Here is a 25,290-nt window from a genome sequence, read left to right on the forward strand (position 1 = left end):
GTCGCTGTCGCACGCGATGTCGCTGGCAGTGTGTACGCACCTGAAGGACTGTAGAAAATCTTTTTTTCGGTTTATGGGAACTGTCCTTGTTTATGGCTGTGGTAAACGAAGGTTAAACATGTAAACCGAAACTCAACAGGGAAATAGAAATAGAGCTGTTCAGTCCAAAAAACCGGAAGCAAATTTACCATGGGTTCCCTCTGGATTTATTATGGGGTTTTATAATGGGGTTCCCCTTCTGTCACTCATTCGACATTGTGTCGATGAAGTGACACTCGGGGTCGATTTTGAGAGACCGAAACACCTTCAGATCTGGGAGAAAAGACCAATGAGAATTGGTGAGTTGAATTTGCATGCCACTCCCCCGATATACTGGTATAAAAGGGAGACCAGCAGGCAAGTTCATACAGTAAGTATCCAGGCGCGTTGTGGTTACGACGGATGCCTCCAAGTCCGGCTGGGGCGCTGTGTGCAATGGGCACATGGCTGCGAGCTCCTGGACAGGACCTCACCTGCGTTGACACATCAACTGCCTTGAGTTGCTGGCCGTTGATTCGGCCGTTGATTCAGGGCAAGCACATGTTGGTCTGGACGGACAACACCACGACGGTGGCCTATATAAACTGCCAATGCGGTATACGCTCCCGTCTCATGTCACAACTCACCAGTCGACTCCTCCTCTGGAGTCAGCAGCGGCTCAGTTTGCTGCGTGGCAATCACATTTTGGGCGACCTCAATGTCACAGAAGAAGCTCTGTCACGGCCGGTAACACTCAGAGAAGTGGTAGACCTGTTTTCCTCCCAATAATCCTCCCTCTACCAGCTCTGGTATGCCTTGATGGGAGCTCCCCTCGGCACAGATGCATTGGCACACAGCTGGCCCGAGGGCTGCGTAAATATGCGTTCCTCCCAGTGAGCCTACTTGCACAGGTTTTGTGCAAGGTCAGGGAGGACGAGGAGCAGGTCACCCTCGTGGCTCCGTTCTGGTTAACTCAGTCCTGGTTTTCAGACCTCACACTCCTAACGACAGCTCCTCCCTGGCGAATTCCCCTGAGGAAGGACCTTCTTCCTCAGTGACGGGACACCCTCTGGCACCAACGCCCAGACCTCTGGAATCTCCATGTCTGGTCCCTGGACAGGATGTGGCAGACCTAACTGGTCTACCGCTCGCTGTGGTTAACACGATCACTCAGACCAGAGCCCCTTCTACAAGACAACTCTACACTTTGAAGTGGCATATCTTTGATAAGTGGTGTTCTTCCCGGAATGAAGACCCCCAGAGCTGTGCAGTCGGGTCAGTGCTTGCCTTCCTGCAAGAGAAGTTGGATGGACAGTTGTCTCCTCTCCACTCTCAAGGTCTACATAGCTGCCATAGCAGCACACCATGACATGGTTCAAAGTAAGTCCCTCGGTAAGCAAGACCTTATCATCAGGTTTCTGAGAGGTGCCAGGAGGCTGAACCCTCCTAGGCCGCGCCTCTTTCCCTCATGGGACCTCTCCATGGTCCTCTCAGGCCTACGGAGGTCCCCCTTCGAGCCCCTCGAGTCAGTTGAGTTAAAGGCAGTCTCTCTGAAGACTGCCCGTCTGACCGTGGTCACTTCCATCAAGAAGGTCGGGGACCTGCAAGCATTCTCTGTGAGCGAAGAGTGCCTAGAATTCGGTCCGGAAGACTCTCACGTGATCCTGAGACCCTGACCAGGATACGTGCCCAATGTTCCCACAACCCCTTTTATTGATCAAGTGGTGAGCCTACAAGTGCTGCCCCCGGAGGAGGCAGACCCAGCCTTATCTTTGCTGTGTCCGGTGCGTGCTTTGCGCATCTATTTGGATCACACGCAGAGCTTTAGATGCTCTGAGCAGCTCTTTGTCTGCTTTGGTGGACAGCAGAAAGGGAACGCTGTCTCCAAACAGAGGCTTGCCCACTGGATCGTGGATGCCATAGCGTTGGCCTACCAGGTCCAGTCAGTGCCCGCCCCTTGCGGGTTCGAGCACACTCCACGAGGAGTGTGGCATCCTCGTGGGCACAGGCCAACAGCACATCTCTAGCAGACATATGTAATGCAACGTGCTGGGCAACACACAACACCTTTGTGAGGTTTTACAATCTACTGGGTGAGCCGGTCTCAACTCGTGTTATTTCAGGTGCGAGCAGGTAAGTACCCAGTACTTGTGCTACATGCCCTTGCGTCTGTTTCTATTCTCATGGTAGCTTGTCTACACCTGCATCGGCAGTTCATGTGACCAGTTCAGTCATTGTGGCATTCGTATATGGGGACCCTAGTGTCACTTTATCGACACAACGTCGAGTGAGTGACAGAAGTAGAACATCTCGGTTATTTTTGTAACCTCCGTTCCCCGATGGAGGGAACTAGACATTGGGTCCCTCTTGCCACAGACAGAAATTTACCACTGTAACGCCCGGGACCTTGTCTCAGCTCCTCAGTGCAAAACCTGAATGAACATGCTTGCTGGCCTCACTTTTATACCCGTATGTCAGGGGGAGTGGCATGCAAATTCAACTCGGCAATTCTCATTGGCCTTTTCTCAAAGATCTGAAGGTGTTTCGAGCTCTCAAGATCGACACAGAGTGTCACTTCATTGACACAACGTCTCGTTCCCTCCATCAGGGAATGGCGGTTACAACAGTAACTGAGATGTTTTTCAACTTATGATTAAAATAAGGTCTGTGGTAAACATTACTCGACGATATGTGGATGTTTTGTTCTACAACACAGTCATACCTCAAAGTGAATTTTTAAGCCATCTTGAATTGCATACATTTCAAAATGTATGTTTGATGACTAAAAGTGTGTAATTTATGTTGTAGAACAAAACGTCCATGTATCGTCAAGTAATGTTTACCACAGACCTTATTTTAATCATAAGTTGAAGCGAAGGGTTCCCATTATAAGCGAAGGGTTCGCTTACAAACTGACATTGCGGCTCTTTAGCAATAGAAGAGACTATATTTTATTCCTTTATTCAAATACAATTATTTTGTGAAAAAAAACATCTTAAAAATGTAAACACAAACACATCTGTCCTAATCCTTGATATTGCACTAAATCAAATAAGCATGTGTCTGTGCACCATAGAGACCTATTCGTGTGATAACATCGAAAGTAGCTGCCGGGTATTGAGCTTGATCCCATGTGCTGTTGTGAGCTGCTTTCCCAACCTCTCAAAGCCTGCTCACAGACAGGAAGAAGGAAGACACAATGCTCAGCTGAAACAACAAAGAAGAGCAAAAGCTTTCGGTTCAGTGCTCTGTGTGTGCGCAGATGTCTGAACGGGCGTTAATCTGTATTCCACTCAAAAAGTGCAATTGTGCTCCACTGTGAGTCACATTTCATAGAGCAGCCCAGCTCTAACGACTGAGGAATAGCAAGAAAAATAACCAGCACCCATGCTTATGTGAAATTTCTGAGGTGGCCTGTTTTTCATGAAAATTTGAGGAATGGAAATAAGATCTCTGCTCCCACCTTGACACAAATCAAAACAGCTCTAGTACCAGAGGAATTTATCAAGCAGGAAACCTCTTAGTCTTTTGAGAACATAAACTACTGCTGTAGAGACCGCAGAATACCTCAGCAGACCTGCACTTATGCAAACCTGCATTGCCAAATCCAGACATAATGCATTGAAGGCAGACTACAACTGTAAAAGCTTAAGGTGCTGGAAAACATTTTATGGTACCAAAATGATGCTTCCTGCAAGCATGACCAATAAATTCTTGTACACTTTGGAGAGCTCTGACAATCTTCTGCACAACAAATATCTCACATTTAGGCACTAACACACATGCTGATGTGTAGCCTATATACAGTTAAATGGTTAACAGCTAGTGGGGTTTGGCCAGCATGTTGATATTCAGTCATGCTGAAAATACCATCTTAACTAGCATGCAATTCCCATGCTAGTTTTGGCTGGTTCATCCTGGTTAGGGCTGATTTTTTGCCATGGCTTGCTGGTGAACCAGCATAGCCATGTTGTTCACCAAAATTTGGCTGTTGAAGCTGGTCAACTAGCATGTTTTTTTCTGGCTAGCTAACCCAGTAGGTCTTGCTGGGTTAGCAAGTCAAAAAGCCTTGTTGGAACACCAGAACACTAGTATCTTGTGATGTGGACCAACATTAAAAAAACAACATATGTAACAGTAGCCAGCATGTACTGTATATTATGGCTGTGCAGTGTGTAAAACCTCACTCTCCTGGCCTTGAGAGATGCACTAGTGACTGAGGCTAGAGCCATTTCTTTTCTATACTTTTTGCTAGCATAGCAGTAAAATATGGTTGTCCTCTTTGGGGTGCTCAATACAGTTATATCCATACACAGTTTTGTTATGAAAGAGAGTAGACCTAAATGATCCCTTTCTTTACACACTATGAACTCAGACATCTAGTGTATGCATTTTCAAAGTGTTGTATCATCTCAAATGGAACACTAAATGCTCTTTTTACTAAATGAAGCAGTCACCAATTAACAGCTGATGGACATGATGTTTCAAATGAATGAAATGTGTTGACGCTAGCTTTAGCATGTCAGCCAATCTCAGTCCAACACTTCACAAATGTCACACAAATTCACACAGTGTGGGCTGATGGTAACGCATTCAAATCATATTTGCAAGGTGCTGTTTTCACAGAAGATTCTCTAGTTGCCATTTTCACCAATAATTAAAATTGTTTTGTCAGGCCAGCATTGCAGGTAACCTTGCTTTCTGCTACGTGGGGCAATCTGCAGATGTTGAGTTCATGAAATGTCCAACGTTCCACACACTGTTATTTTTGTTGTAGAAATACATCATCCATGTACTCATAGTACTATTCTTTTCGCTGCATTTTCACTTTGAATACACTTCTTACGCAAAAAAAATGGCATAGTAGGATTGAGACAAATGCATTCTATAACCAAAGTAACTAGCTTAAATTTACAGAATTCATTACTCAAAAACTACAATTCTGAGAGTGAGTTAATATATTAAAATGTGCTATATGAAAAAAACCACACTCAAAAACCTAGTCTGTTAAGTGCACAGATAATATACTTGCATATGTATCTGGATTGAACATCAGCAGAAACAGAGAGAGATAAATCAACTTTGAATACTGCAATTTCCATTGGGATAACCAGTCTTATACAAAGATTGTTGAGTACTGAGACTTTTACAGTACACTGACCTAATTTCAGTGTCTGATTATTGAATTTTGAACAAGATGTCAAAACCTTACAGCAACAGATCAGTATCAAAATACTAACAAGCTACTTGTTATGAATTTATTTCCTTTATATGTGTCATTATTCTGCACAAAATCTCTAAATGTTTCATGCTCTATTTCATCTGTTCGGGCTTAGTGTATAAAGAACAATAAGAACTGGCAGGGACTGAAGACAATCCTGGCTAAAACTGCCAAACTTGATATAACAACCCTTAAAATATTCTAACAGTAATGAATCAAAAACTATGCACATTCTAGGAAGCTTTACCTATTCCCTTCCTGTAATTCAATATCAATCTATGGCATTCTTGTATCCTGTTATGCAAATTAAAACAATTATCTGACATGCCAAATGTGCTGCAGGCCTTTTAGCAGTTTTATATAAAAACAATTCTAATTTAGGACAGATCACTTCAACTTAATGACCAATACAAGAGCATGACCTGACTGTGATTATACAAAAAGAAGGTCTTGAAATTTTAAACTGAAGCTTGACATGCTCCTTGAATTTCATCAGTTGTAATGCATTCATCCTTCAGGTAAGATATTCATGTTTTAAAAACAGCAATATCAATGGTATCTCTATGTCAAAAGTGCTGCTGTATCGGAACATGAGGGCACAGTGAATAAATTAAGATCTGTTAAGTACAAGCACAGAGGAGAGAGTCGAAACTGACTGATGTACTGATGTAATAGCATTTAAACTACAAATAGTTGATCTCATTAACTAAGGTTTCATTCAGAAATTAGCAGCAAGCTAAAGAACAGTAAATGACTTAGTTACGTACGTAACCTCGGTTCCCTGAGATGAAGGGACAATGCATTGCTATGCATATGGGGAGTGCCTTCTTACACGTCTTTGTTGAAACCTCTCTACTGTCTGCTATAAAAACAGGTGCACAAACACCATTTCCTCAGAATTTCTGACTGAGAACAAGGAGTGCATCACTCGTGCCTCAAGAACTCTTTGAGTCTTGTAGTGCGGCTAGCATTCGCAATGTCTCGTTCCCTTTGTCTCAGGGAACTAAGGTTACGTATGTAACCGAGACATTCCCTTATGACTCAGTACACTTGACATTGCGTAGCTGCACATATTTGGAATAGAATCACACCGCACTACACTACATAACTTCCCAGAGAGCAAACATGGCGCCGCAGTCTTGTGTGATGGCGACCGACATGAGTATGCCGCAGTGAGTGATCCTCATGTTGGCCAGGAGGAGAGTACTCATAATGAATATATGAACTATAGTCATATAGTATGAATTAACTCCTTATGAACCCAGTCGGGACAAGAGTTTATTTAGAATGTAAGTGCTTGTGACTTTATGGTAAATTATAACAGCCTGAATACAGGCGGCTTTACAAATGATGGGGAGCCCGTACTTAAAGGGAAGGGCATAAGTATATACAGTATATATTTGGCCAATGAAAAGCAAGTGCTCTAAACAGCGAGGACTGAGATGTTACATCTAAGTTGTAAAACCATACAAATTCTTTGAGAGGACCATCCTGCTGCAAAACATATGTCTTATAAGACACACCATCCGTCCATGCCCAGGAGGAGGGCCTGCCTCTAGATGAGTGTACTTTAACAATTGGGTGAGCAATTGGACAAGTCTTACCCTGCGACTAGTAAGCCAGGGTAATTGCACCGTCAATCCAGTGAGAGAGACTTTGCTTGGAGATGGGCATTCTTTTTGTGCATCCTCCATAGCATATAAAGAGCTGATCAGACAGTCTGACTGGCAAGTACGCTCAGCGTATACTTTTATTGCCCGCACAGGGCATAACAAATGCAATGACTGTTCCTCAGCCGAATTAAATGGAGGAGGGAAGAAGGCCTGAAGGTGAACCACCTGCACTTTGAAGGGTGAGGTTAGGCATTGGGTAAATATCTTTTCCTGGGTTTGAATGTGACTCTTGATAGACTGGGGCCAAACTCCAGGCATGAATTGTCGATGCAGTGCATGAATTGTAGTGCATGCAGGTCACCTACCCGTATTACTGAGGCCAGAGCCAGCAATAGTGTGGTCTTAAGAGAGAGCATGCACAATTCAACGGAGTCCAAAGGCTCGAAGGGGGGCCCTGCGAGAGCTTTTAGGACTAAAGTTAAGACCCAAGGTGGGAATGTAGCCGGCAGAGGTGGGTTTAATCGTCTTGCTCCTTTAAGGATCTTCATGATTAAATCATGCTTGCCTATAGAGGTGCTGGCTTTGTGTGCGTGATATGCAGATATAGTTGCCGCATACACTTTAATCATTGACAGGGTCCTGTGTCTAATTGCTCTTGAAGAAATATTAGAATTTCATGTATGGGGCAGTCAAAACTGACCCTGGATGTACTGATTCAATAACATTTAAACTACAAATGATTGATCTCATTAAATAAGGTTTCATTCAGAAATTAGCAGCAAGCTTAAGAACAGAAAATGTCTTGTTAACCTCAGTTCTATGAGATGAAGGGAGCGAGACATTGCGTAGCTATGCATATAGGGAGTGCCTTCTTTCATGTCCTTGTTGAAACCTCTCTACAGTAACACCAATATTGTAATATTGGCTATGGTGTTTGAGCCCCGCCTGATTTGGCATGACACTGTCCGCTATTAAAACAGGTGCTCAAACACCATTTCCTCAGAATTGCTGACTGAGAACAGGGAGTGCATCACTCCTGCCTCAAGAAATCTTGAGTGTTGTAGAGCGGCTAGCATTTGCAATGTCTCATTCCCTTTGTCTCCTTTTTAACTCCTTATGAACCCAGTCGGTAAATCATGCTTGCCTATAGAGGCGCTGGCTTCGTGTGCGTGATAAGCATATAATGTTGCCGCATACACTTTAATCGTTGACGGGGTCCTGCGTCTAGTTGCTCTTGAAGAAATATTAGAATGTCATGTATGGGGCAGTTTACTGGGTCCTTGCCATGTAAGAGACATCAATCAATGAACACCTTCCATTTTAGTGCGTAGAGGCATCTCGTGGATGATGCTCTGGCCTGTAAAATGGTGTTTATGACTGAATGTGTCAGTTCTGGGGCCACACATGCAGGTTCCACAGCTGGAGCTGAGGATGCCATCTTTCTTTGGGACAATAAATAACAGCAGTAAATTCCTTTTTGTGCTTGACAATTTGGCACAATCACTATTGCGTTTTTCACGATGAGATTTTGTATCTTCAGGTGAAACAGTGGAGACAGAACGCCGATGAAACGGGGTGGCCGGCATGCAAATTGGATCGTATAACCATGTCCGGTCGTTTTTTACACCCATTCTGAAATACCAATTAAGGCTCGCTATGCATCCGTATAATGGGACAGAGTTTGGGCAATTTGGTTTGGTCACTGTATGATATGATGCGACGCTCACTATAGGGAAGTGGTTGTGCATAATGTGTGTGCTATGAATGTATGAGCATCTTGTGCATTTGCAACGAATGCTGTATTCTTTTTTTGCACTTATTGCATTTTTTATTGCATTTATTTGAGTGCAAGATACAGAAATAACATTTTAAACTATATTGTGAACAACAATATTCCTTTCCCAGCAAACAGTAGTGGGGAGATGGCGAACATTGTTTTACGGCTCCAATCAAGCCTTTTTTTGGAGCAGACCCGGAGGGAACCGCGGGCTCTGCTTTCTGCTTCAAAGGTTTGTGCCTGTCAGGAAAACTTTTGCTGTGCATGCTGATAAGTAGGTGACAGTGAGGCAGCAGGTATGGGGCTTTTAGTCGGGTGCTAGCTCGAAACCATACTGATGTACTCCGTTTGGGCATAAAATATCTCATAGCCTGTGACTGCTGCTGAGTTGCGATGTAACACTCAGTAAACTTATTAATAGAACCGCCAAAAGAGGTCGGCTGCAGACACTGGAGCATCCAACAGAGTGGCTTTTACCTTATCACTAATTTCTGTGAGGGTCAGCCATATATGTCGATCTAGAACTGCCAGGTTGCCCATGGACTTGCTGATGGCCTGCGCAGTGACTGTGCAGCGCTAAGTCTGTAGCTGTGCGGAGCTCTTTGAATGTCTCTGGATCAAAGCCGTGCTCGTTCATTTGCTTGAGGAGCTTGGCTTGAAATACCAGGAGCACCGCCATTGTGTGGAGTGCTGAACCAGCTTGTCCTGCCGCTGTGTAAGCTTTTCCCACCAGTAAAGACGTTTGTCGACTTGGTTTGGAAAGATGTATGGGGCGTGATTTCCATGGCCTGTTACTCACTGGGCAGAGGCGTGCCAGTACCACCTCCTCCACAGGTGGTAATTGGGCATAACCCTTTACTTCCCCGTGATCCACATTAAAGAGAATGCAGTCACTGCACGAGCACGCCGAGAAGAGCTCGCGCACCTGGAATTAGATAGTTTGTTATGAACTTTGGGGAAGAATGGGGCAGATTTGCGGGACGCTGCCATTTGACGTGTCTGGACTACAGAAACCATTCATCGAGGTGAGACTGTTCAGGTTCCTCTGGGGAAGAGCACTCAAGGTGAAGCACTTCGACTGCCCTTGTAAGGACGTGGAGCATCTCCCTGCATTGGCATGTGCAGCGAGAGACATGACTTTGTCATTATTATCCCCAGAAGGCGTATCGGAAAACATGCACTTCGGAGAGATTGAGTGGCTCGTGCGGCATGTGCCGCCACGAGGACCACCTCAAAGTCATCCTGCTCAACCTTACGGCCCCGCCGAGCCTCTTCGTGTGAATCCTCGGGTATCATGAGACTCATGCCCTCACAGTGAGGACAGTCTGTCTCTATGTGAGCTATCTCTGCGTGGGCGCGACCCAGACAGAAAACAGCTCTCCTGCTGATCTGACGGTGGGATAACTCTCGCACAAGGGAAACTTACGGAACAACATCTTTAAAAAGACGAGAACACGTAAGTGACTCTTTTATATATATATAGCTATGCAATGTCAAGTGTACTGAGTCATAAGTGAACTGAGGCTGCAGTGGGCACAGGTTCACCAAAACTGGACAGTTAAAAACTGAAAAAACATAACCTGACATGCTGTTGTAGCCCATCCGCCTCAAGGTTTGACGTGTTGTGCATACTGAGATGCTATTTAGGCCACTACAATTGTACAGAGGGGTTATCTGAGTTATCATAGCCTTTCTGTAAGCTCGAACCAGCCTGGCTATTCTCTGTTGACCTCTCTCATCTACTATGTGTTTCCGTCTGCAGAACTGCTGCTAACTGGATGTTTTTTGCTTTTGGCACCATTCTGAGTAAATTCTAGAGACTATTGTGTATGGTGATCAGCAGTTACAGAAATATTCAAAGACTGGGGCCCACCTGGAACCAAAAATCATGCCATGGTCGAAATAACTGAGATAAAATTGTTCCCCAATCTGATGGTTGATGTGAACATTAACGGAAGCTGCTGACCCGTGTCTGCATGATTTAATGCATTGCACTGCTGCCACACGATTGGCTGATTAGTTATTTGCATGAATATGTACAGGTATACAGGTGTTCTTAAAAAAGTGCTCAGTTTTATTCCTTACTATTCCTTATATACAGGACATTCATAACCTAAAATTTTGATGTTTTTTTTTTTTTAATTCCAATGGATGTTATTCATCAGCTGAGTTTTTTCCCTTCTTGTGAAAGTCATGGAAAAAAAAAAACGGTCTGTCAAATTTCCTAGGCCTAGAGTCAGTTGATATCACCCCGACACTATAACCTAGATAAACAGCAGGGGGTTTAGAAAGAGATTCCGAGAGGAATAATATAATGGAAAATGCAGATTCTTTGAAAAATACACGAACAGCAACTGACTGCTGAAAGCAGAAAACACGCAGTGTGTAATGCACTCCAGATCTTATTTCACATTATCATCAAACGCAGACAGTCTTTGAGGCGAGATCTGGGAAAAAGATGCTTTTTCAGCAAGGGCAGACAAATTCCATGCACACAATAATAATTCTTCTTTCCCTCTTACTTTCATTCACAGCACCAAGATAACTTCAAATGATGGTTTAAGGTTTAATATACCCCACCCCCCAATGTTCTTGACCCATTCCACAGGAATCCTCTAAACAGCAGCCGCTACAGAGCCCTGAAGCAGGCTTCCAATGTTACCATTTCACTTTACTGGGAGTCATTAAACAGAAAAAATATGTTTCCCAGCAGTGAGATAGAGGCCTGTCAGGGACGAGAAGAGAAAAAACAAACAAAAACAAAAACCACACACAGAGGTTTTTAGGGTGTGAAAGAGTACATCATATGATAAACATTAGCCTATTTGATGAATAGTTGGTCCAATAAGCCCACAAATCGAGGGAAATCTGTCACCATTTTGCTGAACCCACATGACCTAAATATTCCTCTGAAGTTTTTTACCTTAAATATTATACATTTTACATCTCTGCAGTTGAAAACACCAGCATATGGTGTGTTTTGGATACTGGTCACCAGCATGGGATACTGGTATGCCTACCACTCTTCTTAACTAGTTAGTAAGCTTCCCTTGGTCAACCTGCTAGCACCAACCAGCTTCCCTTGGTCAACCTGCTAGCACCAACCAGCTTCCCTTGGTCAACATGCTAGCACCAACCAGCTTCCCTTGGTCAACCTGCTAGCACCAACCAGCGTGGACCAACATGTTTTTTTAGCAGAGTCAGAATCAGAAAAATTAAGAAAGCCATTTAAGTGAACTCTCCAACATAAAAAATTTAAAACATGTTCAGAAGACTGCGCTAGAAAACTGTCATTGCATACTCCCTTAACCAGACAGTGCTGCTATGAATCATATGAACTTTCTGAGGCCTGACCTTCCTTATTTAAATATAGCTGAACAACAAACATACAATGTTGACAGGTAACAGCGTTCTGTTAAGTTCTTCTCACAAAAGAAAGAGAAAAATGGAGAGAGACGTGCAAAATAGATTATTTAAATTTGCACCTTTGTGAATTTGGTTAAAAAGGCCAAGCTTCAAACAATATATTTTAAACATCTGCAAAGCTTCAGCCAAGACTTAGGACATGTTGATCATATTTTCCCCTCAGTAGCTAGTTCCAGGTTCACACCTGCTTATTCTATCTGCAAAGTCTAGAAACACAGATGCTCCAACATGAGGTATATCGTGGGACATTATGTATCAAACGTATCTCAGAGGTAGTCCTTTTCAAACAACACAACAAAGCAAATGTTGTTAAAGTGAAAGTGTTTTTTTACATACACACATATATTTATATTTTTTTCAATGTTAAAATATATTCCCCCAGCTTGATATGCAGAGAAATCTATGGGCACTTTCCCACATTGCTGTTTTCTCCAGACAGTGTAAATGCTATGACTCTGTTGCCCTATCAAAACATTAAACTGTTTGTTGGAGAATCTTGACCAGCCAGATAAAGCAACATTGGCTCAACCAATGCTTTGAGTTTGGTATGTGGCTATTTGTTTAACTGACCAAAAGCAAAGCAAACAGTGTGAGTGTTCGGTAAAAATAATTGCTTAAAAATAAGTAATCTGTCTGAAAATAATAGCTGTTTTGTCAAGTCCATTTGGTGACACTAGTTGCGCTCAAATTGTACATTTCAGCTTTAAACTATTCTCACAATGTTATGTGCATTTGCCTAATGACAAAAAACATGAGCTCTGTTCTTGTTGATGTAGTGTTGAAGCTGTAAAACAACTTAAAAGCAACAAGATAGGCCACATTGACCATAAAACAGCAACTGTTCAAACCAGCTCATTTGAACTGCCATGCAAAAGTAGAACTTAAGTGTTTCAGGCTGTTTCTGACTTTTGATTTGATATGATGTTTGAAATACTGAAGTACACCTTGTAGCTATCTGTGAAGGATACCATAGACTAAGCAATGAAGAAAACCTCCACCCACTTTTATAAATTGATAAGAAAACATATTTTTTCAAATAGATGATCACACTTCGGATGAAACACCCCATCCAAATCTGTTTTCTGCACTTAATCAATGTCATTCTGTTTGATATTTCCATCCAAATAATGTCTAACACATGCTCTCGAAGGAGCGCTAATTTGGAATCATTATGACATGGCAGACTTCTTGCCATTGATCCCTTGATCTTGATCTGTCCCAGATCTCTCAGTACTGTACAAATCAGATGAACTGGCTAAGCCTAACTACTTCCTTAGCCAAGAGTAGAGATGTGCTTCCCACCTAAAGCTGAAGTGTGTAATTTCTGCGCCACTACTGTCACAACCCGTTGAGCCATTGTTGCTGTGTCAGGCTGGATGGGCCACTCAAACAAACAGAGCAATCTTTTGATAGCACCAGAGAGCCACAGTGTTATATTTCAGGTGATGTTATCAACCTCCAAATTGCATAATCAACTCTGTTGGCAACTCTGTTACCAAATTTTGTGTAATGTGGCTAAAATTGATATATTTGGCAACAGGGTGGTAAAGGTTAAGATTTCACTCACCGGTTATTGTGTCATATAATGGTGGAAAATTCAGTAGTGAGATCCTTTTAAAAGTATGTTGAGAGTAAAATGTCTTCAAAATTGGCACGGTCGCTTTTGGTGCGAAAAAGATAAATATTTAAGTACTTTTTTGAACTCTAAATCATGCTTCCGGTGAGCAGCAGTACAAGCGTGTGACGTAATCGCATTTGAAACACGCGAGAACTGACACACATTTGTTGCAGCCGGAAGAGCAGCACTGTTTACAAGAGAGAAGGAGGAATGATGCACAGTAGTGTGGCTGTTTTTGGTTTAGATCTGTATTCATCTATTTCTTTACTCACAATGGTGCATTTGTGTGCTCATCCTTGATGTCACAGCCGAGTGGAGAACGAGAGATTACATCTCATGAAGCATTGGATTATAGTTAAAAACTACTTAAATAGTGATCTTTATTCACACCAAAAGTGATCGTATCACTTTAAAAGACATTAATTTAATCATCGTATCGATGATGTTTATGTGCTAAAATGTCCTAATACTGTTGCAGGTGTGATAAGGGGCTGCCTGTAAAGTCCCCACAAGCGACAACTGCCATTGCAACAAACCCCCTCCCCACCACCAACAACTTTAGAGAGAGTGTCCTTTATTCTACAGCTCCAAAAGTGGCTACTCTAGCCTAAACTCATATCTGATCAACTTCTGAGTGTTTGATATATGATTTCCCAAAGTTGTGAATTCTTTTGTATGTACCTTTTTGCAACTTGTTTGTTGTGATTGTTGTTGTTTTTATTCACTGCACACTATGACATTACAATTCCTACTTTATCTTCACAAACTAATAATCCCCACACCCCAGTACAAAAGTAAAACTCTTGGGGACACAAAACACTGTGGTTTAAGACTCTAGGTATTGGTCTGACTTTTCATTTGTTTCCATAATCATTTTATTCAACAGACCATATGCAATTATATCTGAAAAGGATTTCAATAGGAAAACAGCACAATCATAATTTAAGTAACCACTTGGAAATATAGTTAGCTAAAGGAAAGACAGAATGATACTCAAAGACACGCTTCGTAAACAAAATAATTTCTTTTTGGCAGTCCTAAAACAAAGAAAAAAAATATTTCATGACATAATCTAGCATGACATATAAAAATAAAACATTGTCCAGTAACCTGCCAGAAACACACATACAGTAAACATTCAAATCATCCTTGCCATCTAGATGACAAAAAAAAAGCATAAAGCATAAGAGGTTCATTTCACAGCACTAAAAACCTATTACCAAAGCTTTTGAAAGAGCCGAGCTTTTATCATAATCACATAAAATATAAAAACAACTTTCTTAAATGAAACAGCTGTGTTTATCATTGGGCAACACTATTTTGACAAAGTGCCCAACATTACAGGCAATCGTGCAGGGGGTAGAAGTGCTAAGTGAGTGCTAAAAATGTGCCCTTTAAGTATGGCAGATTTACTTCTCAGGCAATAAATTCTGCAGGCTCATCACAACCCCTTGACTAACCCAAAGACAAGCAGGAAAGGGGAAGAAATCGGATGAGAATTTAAAAAAAATTCCTGTGCTCTATGACATCTCTAACCTGGAGGCTAAGCTTTAGCATGCTGCTCTTATTAGACAACATTCCTCCAACTCACATCAAAGACAAACTCTTGCGATAGTGTCTTGCAATCGAGCAAGCAAGCAACATTGCACGAGAATGCTGCCTTACTAAGTGTAGCCAAGAGAAGCTTGTGAATTGAATACTTCAAGCATCATTAGACTTTATTTAGTATGCTAGGTCAGTTCTCAACTGGTTTTGCTTCAAAACCCAGATTTTGCTTTGGCCATCAAGTGGAAAATCAGCAGTCTCGGGAAAATACTTCTGAACTGGGAATTGATTGACTAAAATTGTAGACAATACTCTTATCACAATAATAATAATATATAATAATAATAATAATTAAATTATTAAAGCAATCTAATATGATTACTTTTGGATTACTTATAACCTCATTCTTGTTTATTTGATGTCACATGTGTTTTAGTAGGATAAGCTTGTACAATTTTAACAACATTGCTTAGATGCATTAAACAAAACTTAATGAATTGATAAAAATATGAAAATATTTATGATTTTTGTGTGTGAGTGTGCATTTCACTCGATATTTGCCTGTTCTCAGTTAAATTAAAAGGGACTTAAAATGTTCTTACTCTGCCAATGTGTGGATAAAGATGAAAGCAATTGTATGAATCAACGTCACCAAAAAAAACAAAAGTGCATTCAAGCACATTTTTTTAAAGCTGAGTACAAAAGCAATTTGTGAAACTAAAACTAACTCTACTGCAAATGCAATCAGTTAGCCATTTTTTTGGTGTGGATTACTGCTCCAACTTCAGTGTAATTTTAGCCACCTGGCTGATTACTCCTATCAGGTCTGTGTGTGTAATTGTGCAATATACATTTAAAATATTTAAAAATAATAATTATTAGAGGGATTAATACATTAAGAAGAATTTACTGCAGTTGCCTGATTAATAAGTAATAATTTAATCCATAAAAAAATACCTGTAATCTGATTAGGAGTATTTGAAATGTCATTTAATTGAATTACAAGTACTTGATTTTTGTTATCTGATTAATAATCCAAATTAGATGTATTCCGTTACTACCCAGTACTGCAGATCAACACTGACTGCAACATGGCATTCACTGAAAAAACATTAAGCTAAAACATTTTTTTTCCTACGGTAACGTTTGGTTACGTATGTAACCTCCGTTCCCTGAGGGAGGGAACAACACGTTGTGTCGGAGAAGCGACACTAGGGGTCTCTCTTGAGTGCCGATATTCACCTCTGACCTATTGAAAAGGGCCAATGAGAGTTGGCAGTCAGTATTTGCATACCCCGCCCCCGCATACGGGTATTTAAGCGGGGCAAATACGGAAGTTTAGTCAGGATTTTTCTGAGGAGTCGGAAATGGTCCGGCCACAACATGGCGGAGGAAAGACACAATGTGTCGTTCCCTCTCTCAGGGAATGGAGGTTACATACGTAACCAAACGTTCCCCTTCTGTCGCTCTCTCCACGTTGTGTCGGAGAAGCAACACTAGGGGACCCATTCCAATCTTGCCATGCGCTGAACCGTGTACGTGAACCGCCGATACAGAGGCGGGCAGGGATTTCATCCAGTGCCGCGCATCGTCTGTACCTGGCTGCACGTACCCTTCCCCAATGCCCCATAAGAACATCAGAATCCTTCTAGTTACCCTGGGAGGGGAACAAGGCGATGTTTGCCAACATGGGAACGGACCAGCCTGGCTGGGCCTCTTTTCTCTCTATGTTTCTCGCATAGAGCAATCACGGCCGGGGCCCTTACACGCATATAGGGAAGGGGGTCTTATCCAGACCCTGAGGAGACCACACCTGCCCTTTTTCTTGGGGAGGAAAAGTGGTAGACACGTCACACGGCCGTCTTAGGGCTCGTGTGGAAAGTATGGTGCGGTGGTAGATCCAGCCTCGAAAGGGGGGAGTTGCTACAGCATGGCGACCGGGGCAGCTGTAACTGCCTAAGGGAGACACGGGGTCCGCTCGTAAGGGGACAGAACCGTGGAATTACACACAGGGGAGTCCGAGCAGGAGGCCTTACCTGTGGAGCACCTATACCAGTACAGGGTAGCCATCAGGGTACCCGCAGTGGCTTGGGTCGGCGAGTTCCTCCGCTGAACCGCGGACCCGGAGGGCTGGGGAGGAATCGACCAGGGTCCCGACTCGGAGTGGGGCTCCTGGGAAGAAGGCGCACTACTTTACCTTGATGTCAGGAAAGGGCGCTGGCGCAAGCCATCCACCCAGCCGGTCGGTCCACGTGTTACCGAGTTCTACGGGCTCGGACCTGACAAAACACGAGACGCAACCGACTCAACGCGGAGGTTGTAAAACCTCGCGAAGGTGTTGGGTGTTGCCCAACCCGCGGCTCTACAGATGTCTGCTAGGGAGGTGCCCTTGGCCAGTGCCCACAAGGACGCAACACCCCTTGTTGAGTGAGCTCGGACCCGCAAGGGTAGGGGCACGGCCTGGGTGTGATAAGCCAGTGTGATGGCGTCAACAACACAGTGGGCGAGCCTCTGTTTGGAGACGGCATTCCCTTTCTGCCGTCCCCTAAAGCAGACAAAGAGCTGCTTAGAGCGTCTAGTGCTCTGTGTGCATTCCAGGTAAATGCGCAGGGCGTGCACTGGACATAGCAACGAAGGGGCTGGGTCTGCCTCCTCCCGGGGCAGCGCTTGCAGGTTCACTACCTGATCTCGGAAGGGTGTGGTAGGAACCTTGGGCACATAGCCCGGTCGCGGTCTTAGGATCATAGACGTATCTGCTGGACTGAACTCCAGGCAAGTGTCGCTGACAGAGAACGCTTGCAGGTCCCCGACCCTCTTGATAGAGGCGAGCGCGATCAGCAGGGCCTACTTAATAGAGAGGGCCCTGAGTCCAATTGATTCAAGCGGCTCGAAGGGAGGTCTCTGGAGTCCTGCCAAGACTACCGAGAGATCCCAGGTGGGAACTAGGCCTGGCCGGGAGGGATTCAACCTCCGGGCACCTCTCAGGAACCTGAGGATCAGGTCGTGCTTACCCAAAGACTTGCCGTCTACAGGATCGTGGTGGGCGGCAATGGCGGCAACATACACCTTGAGGGTGGACGGGGACAGCCTCCTGTCCAGCCTCTCCTGTAGGAACAGGAGCACTGACCCGATCGTGCATCTCTGCGGATCTTCAGTTCGGGAAGAACACCAATCTGCAAACAAATGCCACTTTAGGGCATAAAGGTGCCTGGTGGAGGGGGCTCTGGCTTGGTTGATTGTATTCACAACGGTCGCCGGTAAGCCGGCTAGCTCTTCCGCATCCCGTCCAGGGACCAGACGTGGCAGAGGTCTGGGCGCGGGTGCCAGAGCGTGCCCCGTCCCTGAGAGAGGAGGTCCTTTCTCAGGGGAATTCGCCAGGGAGGAGCTGTCTTGAGAATCCTGAGTTCCGAGAACCAAGTCCGAGTGGGCCGCTAACGTGACTTGCTCCTCGTCCTCCCTGACCCTGCACAGCACCGGTGCAAGAAGGCTCACTGGGGGAAATGCGTACTTGCGCAGCCCCGAGGGCCAGCTGTGTGCCAGCGCGTCTGTCCCGAGGGGAGCCTCTGTTAGGGCATACCAGAGCGGGCAGTGGGAGGTTTCCTGGGAGGCAAACAGGTCTACCTGGGCCTTGCCAAAACGTTCCCAAATCAGCTGGACCGACTGGGGGTGAAGCCTCCACTCCCCGCTGGGCAGGCGTTGTCGTGATAGCGCGTCCGCTACGACGTTGAGCTTGCCGGGGATGTGAGTGGCATGCAGCGACTTGAGTCGCTTGCTCTTTTCCCAGTTGACCTGAAGCCCCAAGCGGCTGAGGTGCCAGAGCACCTGGTCTCTGTGTGCGCATAGTAACTCTCGAGAGTGTGCTAGGATGAGCCAGTCGTCGAGGTAGTTGAGAATGCGGATGCCGGCTACTCATAGCGGGGCAAGGGCCGCCTCTGCGACCTTTGTGAAGACGCGAGGGGACAGAGACAGGCCGAAGGGGAGGACTTTGTACTGAAACGCCTGGCCGTCGGACGCGAACCGTCAGAAGGGTCGGTGTCGTGGCAGAATTGAGACGTGGAAGTACGCGTCCTTCAGGTCTACCGCTGCGAACCAATCTAGATGCTGAACACCAGCCAGAATATTCGTGAGCATCTTGAACGGGAGTTTTAACAAGGCCCGATTGAAAACTTGCAGGTCCAGGATTGGTCGTAAGCCGCCTTTCTTGGGTACAATGAAGTAAGGGCTGTAGAAACCCTTCCTCATTTCGGTTGGTGGGACGGGCTCTACCGCGCCCTTGGCTAAGAGGGTCGCGATTTCGCGCGCAGGGAACGGGCATGCTCGCCGTGTACTGCGGAAGCGGACGCTCCTGAAGGGGCGGGAGCCGGGCAAACTGAATTACGTAACCGAAGTCGAATGGTCCGGTGCAGCCAGCGTGATGCGTTGGGAAGCGAAAGCCATGCTTCCCAGCTCTGCGCTAGGGGCACCAAAGGGACGAGTATTTTGGACGTACCGGCGGGGCCTCGCGAGCGGGCGGAACAGGTAATGCATCGCCGGGTGGCTTCGTTGCGGCCTGAGGCTGAGGTGCTGAGAATAGACTCAAAGCACTTACCTTGCTCCGCGCACCGGCAGGGGCGGGTTTGTGACTGAGGAGGAGGTCTGATGTTGGCGTCCTCTGGACTCGCCTGAACCGGCCGGCCGGGGACAGTCGTGGGCAGGCGGAAGGCGGGATCGCCGCATCCGGTGTACCGGACTGTCGTAATCTGAAAGCACATTGCCGTGAGAACGGCATTTGCGGGCCAGGTGACCTAGAGGCAAAGGAAATAGCTCTTTTATTGAGAATGTGGGTACCACAGCCCCGTCAGGGGTGTGGCAAATGAAAAACAAAGGATTCTCCACCCGGCCCTCCACCGGGGACGGAGCGGTCTTACCACCTCCGGAGCTAACGTCTTTGGCTCTGGGTCGACTGTCTCAGGAACGCTTGGGAGCCTTCTGGGTCCTAGAGGGGGTTCGTGAGACAGGGGGCATACGCCGCCTGCGGGGTGCTCGACGCTAGGGCTGAGAGCTGGGCCCGGGTTGGGGTGGAGCAGGAGCTGGTTTCTTCGCCGCAGGGGGACGCCCTCGGCGAGCAGACGGGGCAGGGCCCGTAGCGGCAGGTGTGCGGCGGGGCATGATGTGAGAGATGGCCTCCATCTGCTTCTTCACCACGGAGAACTGTTGGGCGAAGTCCTCAACGGTGTCGCCGAAAAGGCCAATCTGGGAGACAGGTGCGTCCAGGAAGCGGTTCTTGTCAGCCTCACGCATCTCGACCAGATTGAGCCAGAGATGGCGTTCCTGGACCACAAGGGTGGCCATCGCCTGTCCGAGTGCCTGCGCTGTGGCCTTCGTCGCTCTCAGGGCGAGGTCGGTCGCTGAGTGCAGTTCCTGCAGCACATCAGGATCAGGTCCACCCCCGCGCATGCTTCTGAGTGCTTTGGCCTGGTGGACATGCAGGAGGGCCATCGCATGCAGGGCGGAGGCAGCGCGTCCAGCCGCACTGTAGGCCTTCGCGTTGAGCGAGGATGTTGTCCTACAGGGCTTGGATGGGAGTACGGGGCGGCCACGCCAGGAGGTAGGGCTACCGGGGCATAGATGGTACGCAACTGCCCTATCGACCTGGGGAATCGCCCCGTATCCGTGGCGCTCTCCGCCGTCGAGGGTGGTGAGAGTGGAGCGGGTGGCACCTAGACGAGCGGAGAGCAGGGCTCTCCACCTAGACGCCAGCTCGTCATGCACCTCCGGGAAAACGGGACCGGGGATGCGAGGCCGCGAACGGTGCGCTGCCCCCAGGAACCAGTCATCCAACCGTGAAGGCTGTGGGGAGGATGGAGGGTTCCAATCCAACCCCAAGCTCACGGCGGCCCGGGAAAGTATGTCAGACATCTGAGCGTCGGCCTCAGCCTGGGCCTGCTGGTCCGGCGCAGTCAGGAGTCCCGCATCAGACATCACACTCTCGATGCAGCGGCGAGCTCATCTGCTTCGGGCTCGGGAGGATAGACAGCCGGGCCGCGAGGCGAGCCGCTATCGCCGCGAGCGTAGACGGGGACCAGCGAGCGTGTCGGGGAACGGGAGGTTCGTGGGGGGCTACCCCGCGAAACTGCACCCGCTGCCGCCCCCAAAGCGCCCCCAGTGCCAACTGCATCGTCCTCAATCCCGTGGGAAGAAGGAGCAATGCGGGGTGCAGCTGGGGTGGCTTGCTCTCTGTTGAAAGCAAGCCGCGACCGCAACGTGGTCATGGTCATGTTCTCGCAGTGAGAACATGACCATGACCACCAAACACACGAGACAGCGCCTGTGGCCGTCTGAAGCGGAGAGCACTCTACCGCATCCAGGAACAACACAGGGGCGGAAGGGCATCTTGAAAAAGACGCGTCCTGAAAAGGACGTTCAACGCCGCTGTGTTTTGCTCTTTTATAGAAATTACTCTTTTAATAGAAATTGTTCTTTTAAATACACAATGTGTGTGTGTGTCTGCGCTGTCGAAGCGCTCAGGGGCAACAATGCACGTCGTGCAATGCTTGAAGGAGAAAGCCGCTGTTGTGCGCCGTCAAGATCCAACAGCATGCAGATCGTCAGAGGAAACAGGAACGTTTGAGTGGTGTGTAACTCGCAGCAAACTGCAGACAGACCATCGGCTCCGAAGAAATTTTCTGACTAAACGTCCGTATTTGCCCCGCTTAAATACCCGTATGCGGGGGCGGGGTATGCAAATACTGACTGCCAACTCTCATTGGCCCTTTTCAATAGGTCAGAGGTGAATATCGGCGCTCAAGAGAGACCCCTAGTGTCGCTTCTCCGACACAACGTGGAGAGAGCGACAGAAGGGGAACATCTAAATTAACTGGCTTGAGTAAAGTCACAAATATTGTTTAGCATGTCTGAATCAACTAAACTACATTAGGTTACACCAATAAAACTTCTTAAGGATTAGATAAGGTTGAAATAAACTCCTTTTAGGTATAGTTCATCCAAAAATGAAAGTTCTTTCATCATGTACTCACCCTCATGCCATCCCAGATGTGTATAACTTTATTTATTCAGATGAACACAAATCAAGATTTTTAGAAGAATATCTGAGCTCTTTAATTCCTTACCATGCAAGTGAATGGTGACCAGAATTTGAAGCTCTAAAAAGCTCATAAAGTAAGCATAAAAGTAATCCATAAAACTTCAGTGGTTAAATGTATGTCTTCAGAAGAGATATTATAGGTGTGGATGAAAAACAGATCAATATTGTAAATGTAAACTTTCACTTTCACTTCTCCATTCTGGTTTGGAAGTGACTATCACTATCAAATTCAGCCATCTACTGATTGGGGCTGGTCAAATGTTGACCCACACTTATCATATCGCTTCTAAAAATATAAATTTAACCAGTGGTCTCATATGAGTTAATTTTATGCTGCCTATGTCCTTTTTGGACCTTCTGAGTTCTGGTCACCATTGACATCAAGGAAGATGTATCATTATATGGAAGTTTTCTCTGGACTGTACATTTAATGGAAAACAACCACAACCTGCAAAAGCTATGTTCATACGAAATTCACACTGGTCTCAACAGCTCTCCCTACAGTACTTTTAATATAACAAACATGGCACATAATTTAAAGTGTGCATTAATTTAAAATCAACTGGATGAAGTGATCTTTTATTTGGAAAAAACTGACAAGTATTCAGCATCTATTAGTGATTTATGGGCTAATAAAATCTACTGACATGGCCTATTATTTGTGAGGGCAAGGAAAGGCTTCAGCTCTTGACAAACATCATCTGAATGGGCAGTAAATCAAATCAGTGTGGAATTTCCTGCATTGCTTCAAATATACTGACTTGAGGCACACTTCAACAGTGAGAATATCATTTGAGCCAGATTACAGTGAGTAATAATGGCTTCATAGTTCCTATCCTTGCTCTAATAGGCTGGTAAAAGCTAGATTGCTCCACATTTTATCATCTCAGTGCTTGTTAATGATGCAGATTGACTTTCAAAGAAACATGCAGTTTACAGATTTTCTTGAGAAAAGAAACACATGACTGGGATTCACTACCCTGTTGAAAAGACCAGCATTGCTTGTCACTAGCATATGGTTTAGGCACTGGTGTCTGGCATGAGATATTGGTGTGCTGGTGTCCAACCAGGCCTCTTTTCATAGTTTAATCAGCAAGATTTTCTTCATCAACTAGCTTCACAAGAAAGACCATGGTGGCTGACCAGCATTTTCAGCTGGTGAACAGCACAGCTACGCTGGTCCACCAGCTAGACCAGCACCAAATCATACTAGTATAAACCAACCTGGACTATCATTGAAATCTGTGTTGGTCTAAACTGGTCTTTTCAGCAGGGAGTATTTATCAGATTTTGTAAAAAAAAAATTCTCACCTCAAATACTTCTTCGTCCAGGATTCTGGTACCAAATACAGCAATGCCATCAGTGTTAATGATTGCATGGTCACTTCTGCTGAGTGGTTTTGAGATCTTCTTCTTACAGTCCACAATCATTGTGACGGTCTTCTTCTCAACGCTAATAGCCACACGATGCCATCTGTTGGGTAGAGATGAGGAGGTTGAGTAGGGAAAGACAGAAAGAGTGATTTTTTATTTAACATGATATACACTATATGGCCAAAAGTAAGTGGACACCCAAATGCCACACAATTGCTTTGTTGAACGTGATTTCACTCTTCTGGTATAGCCCCCCCCCATTCCCATTCAGACTAAAGAGCAGCAGTGAGGTCAGGCAATGATGTTTTGTGAAGGGGCCTGGCTCATGGTCACCATTCCAATTGATCCCACAGATGTTCAATAGGGTTCAAGTCTGGGCTTTGTGGGGGCCAGTCATGTCCAGCCTCACCAGACTCTGTACAACACAGGGGCCCAAACCAGGGCTGTTTCTGATCATATGGGGGCCCTATGGGGGCCCTCCTACTTGGAGGCCCCCACAATCCAAGACTAATCCCCCTAACTCCTAAGTGAACCATAACAGAATCTTACTTGCAGCTTTTAAAATATATACTGTATATAAAACATTACCACACTTTGTTGGCCCTAAGTGCCCACTTATAACACTTATAGCTAGAAACTGTTGCCTTATGGTAAGAATTTTTTTTCTTTATGGAATGTCATTGAATCCTGTAGCATTAAGTCTTCACTGGGATCAAGGGGCCAAACCTGTTAATTTTAAGGGGTTGTCCACACACTTTTGGCCATGCAGTTCCCCGTCTGTCGATCACTTCGACGCTGTGTCGAAGAAGCGACACTAGGGGTCTCTCTTGAGGGCCGAATATACGTCTGATCTATAAAAAAGGCCAATGAGAATCCCGCCCCCGGACATACGGGTATAAAGGCGGGGTAATGTGTCTGTTTCATTCCGAAATTTTTTTCGGAGCCGATGGTCGTGTATGCAGCGAGCTGCGAGTCACACACCTGTTACTCTACCTCTGAGCGATACTGCTGTTGGATCTACGGCACACTTCAGCAGCTTTCTCCTTCTCTGCACGGCAGTGCAGTTTGCCCCTGGAAAGAGTGTTTTGTTAAAAATTCGGGAGGTATCTTCAGCATGTCCCTGTCCCCTAGCGTCTTTATAAAGGTCGCGGTGTCAGCCCTTGCCCCACCCGAGAAGCCGGCATCCGCATACTCAACTACCTTGACGACTGGCTCATCTTGGCCCACTCCCGAGAGATACTATGCGCCCACAGGGACCAGGTGCTCAGGCACCTCAAAGGCTTAGGGCTTCAGGTCAACTGGGAAAAGAGCAAGCTCACCCCGGTTCAGAGCATCTCTTTTCTCGGCATTGAGTTAGACTCAGTCTCAATGACAGGTGCTGTGCTAGGTCAGGGAGGACGAGGAAAAAGTCACTATAGTGGCTCCCTATTGGCCCACCAGGGCTTGGTTCTCGGACCTCGAACTCCTCGCAACAGCCCCTCCCTGGCAAATTCCCCTGAGGAAAGACCTTCTTTCTCAGGGACGGGGCATGCTCTGGCATCCGCACCCAGACCTCTGGAACCTCCACGTCTGGCCCCTGGACGGGACGCGGAAAATCTAGCTGATCTACCACCT

The 25,290-nt window shown here is 45.8% G+C and overlaps 1 protein-coding gene across 2 annotated transcripts in view; it reads right to left on the reverse strand.

Moving 5' to 3' along the window:
* Positions 1-25,290, reverse strand: part of LOC127644875 (collagen alpha-1(XI) chain-like) — a 113,816-nt gene that overhangs the window by 76,986 nt on the left and 11,540 nt on the right. For both annotated transcript variants that reach the window (XM_052128282.1, XM_052128283.1), the window contains exon 4: positions 23,614-23,776. In XM_052128282.1, the coding sequence (XP_051984242.1) occupies positions 23,614-23,776 (163 nt within the window). The remainder of the gene's footprint in view (positions 1-23,613; positions 23,777-25,290) is intronic.

Source organism: Xyrauchen texanus, chromosome 6, assembly GCF_025860055.1.
Source record: "Xyrauchen texanus isolate HMW12.3.18 chromosome 6, RBS_HiC_50CHRs, whole genome shotgun sequence".
In the NCBI taxonomy this organism is placed as follows: Eukaryota; Metazoa; Chordata; class Actinopteri; order Cypriniformes; family Catostomidae; genus Xyrauchen; species Xyrauchen texanus.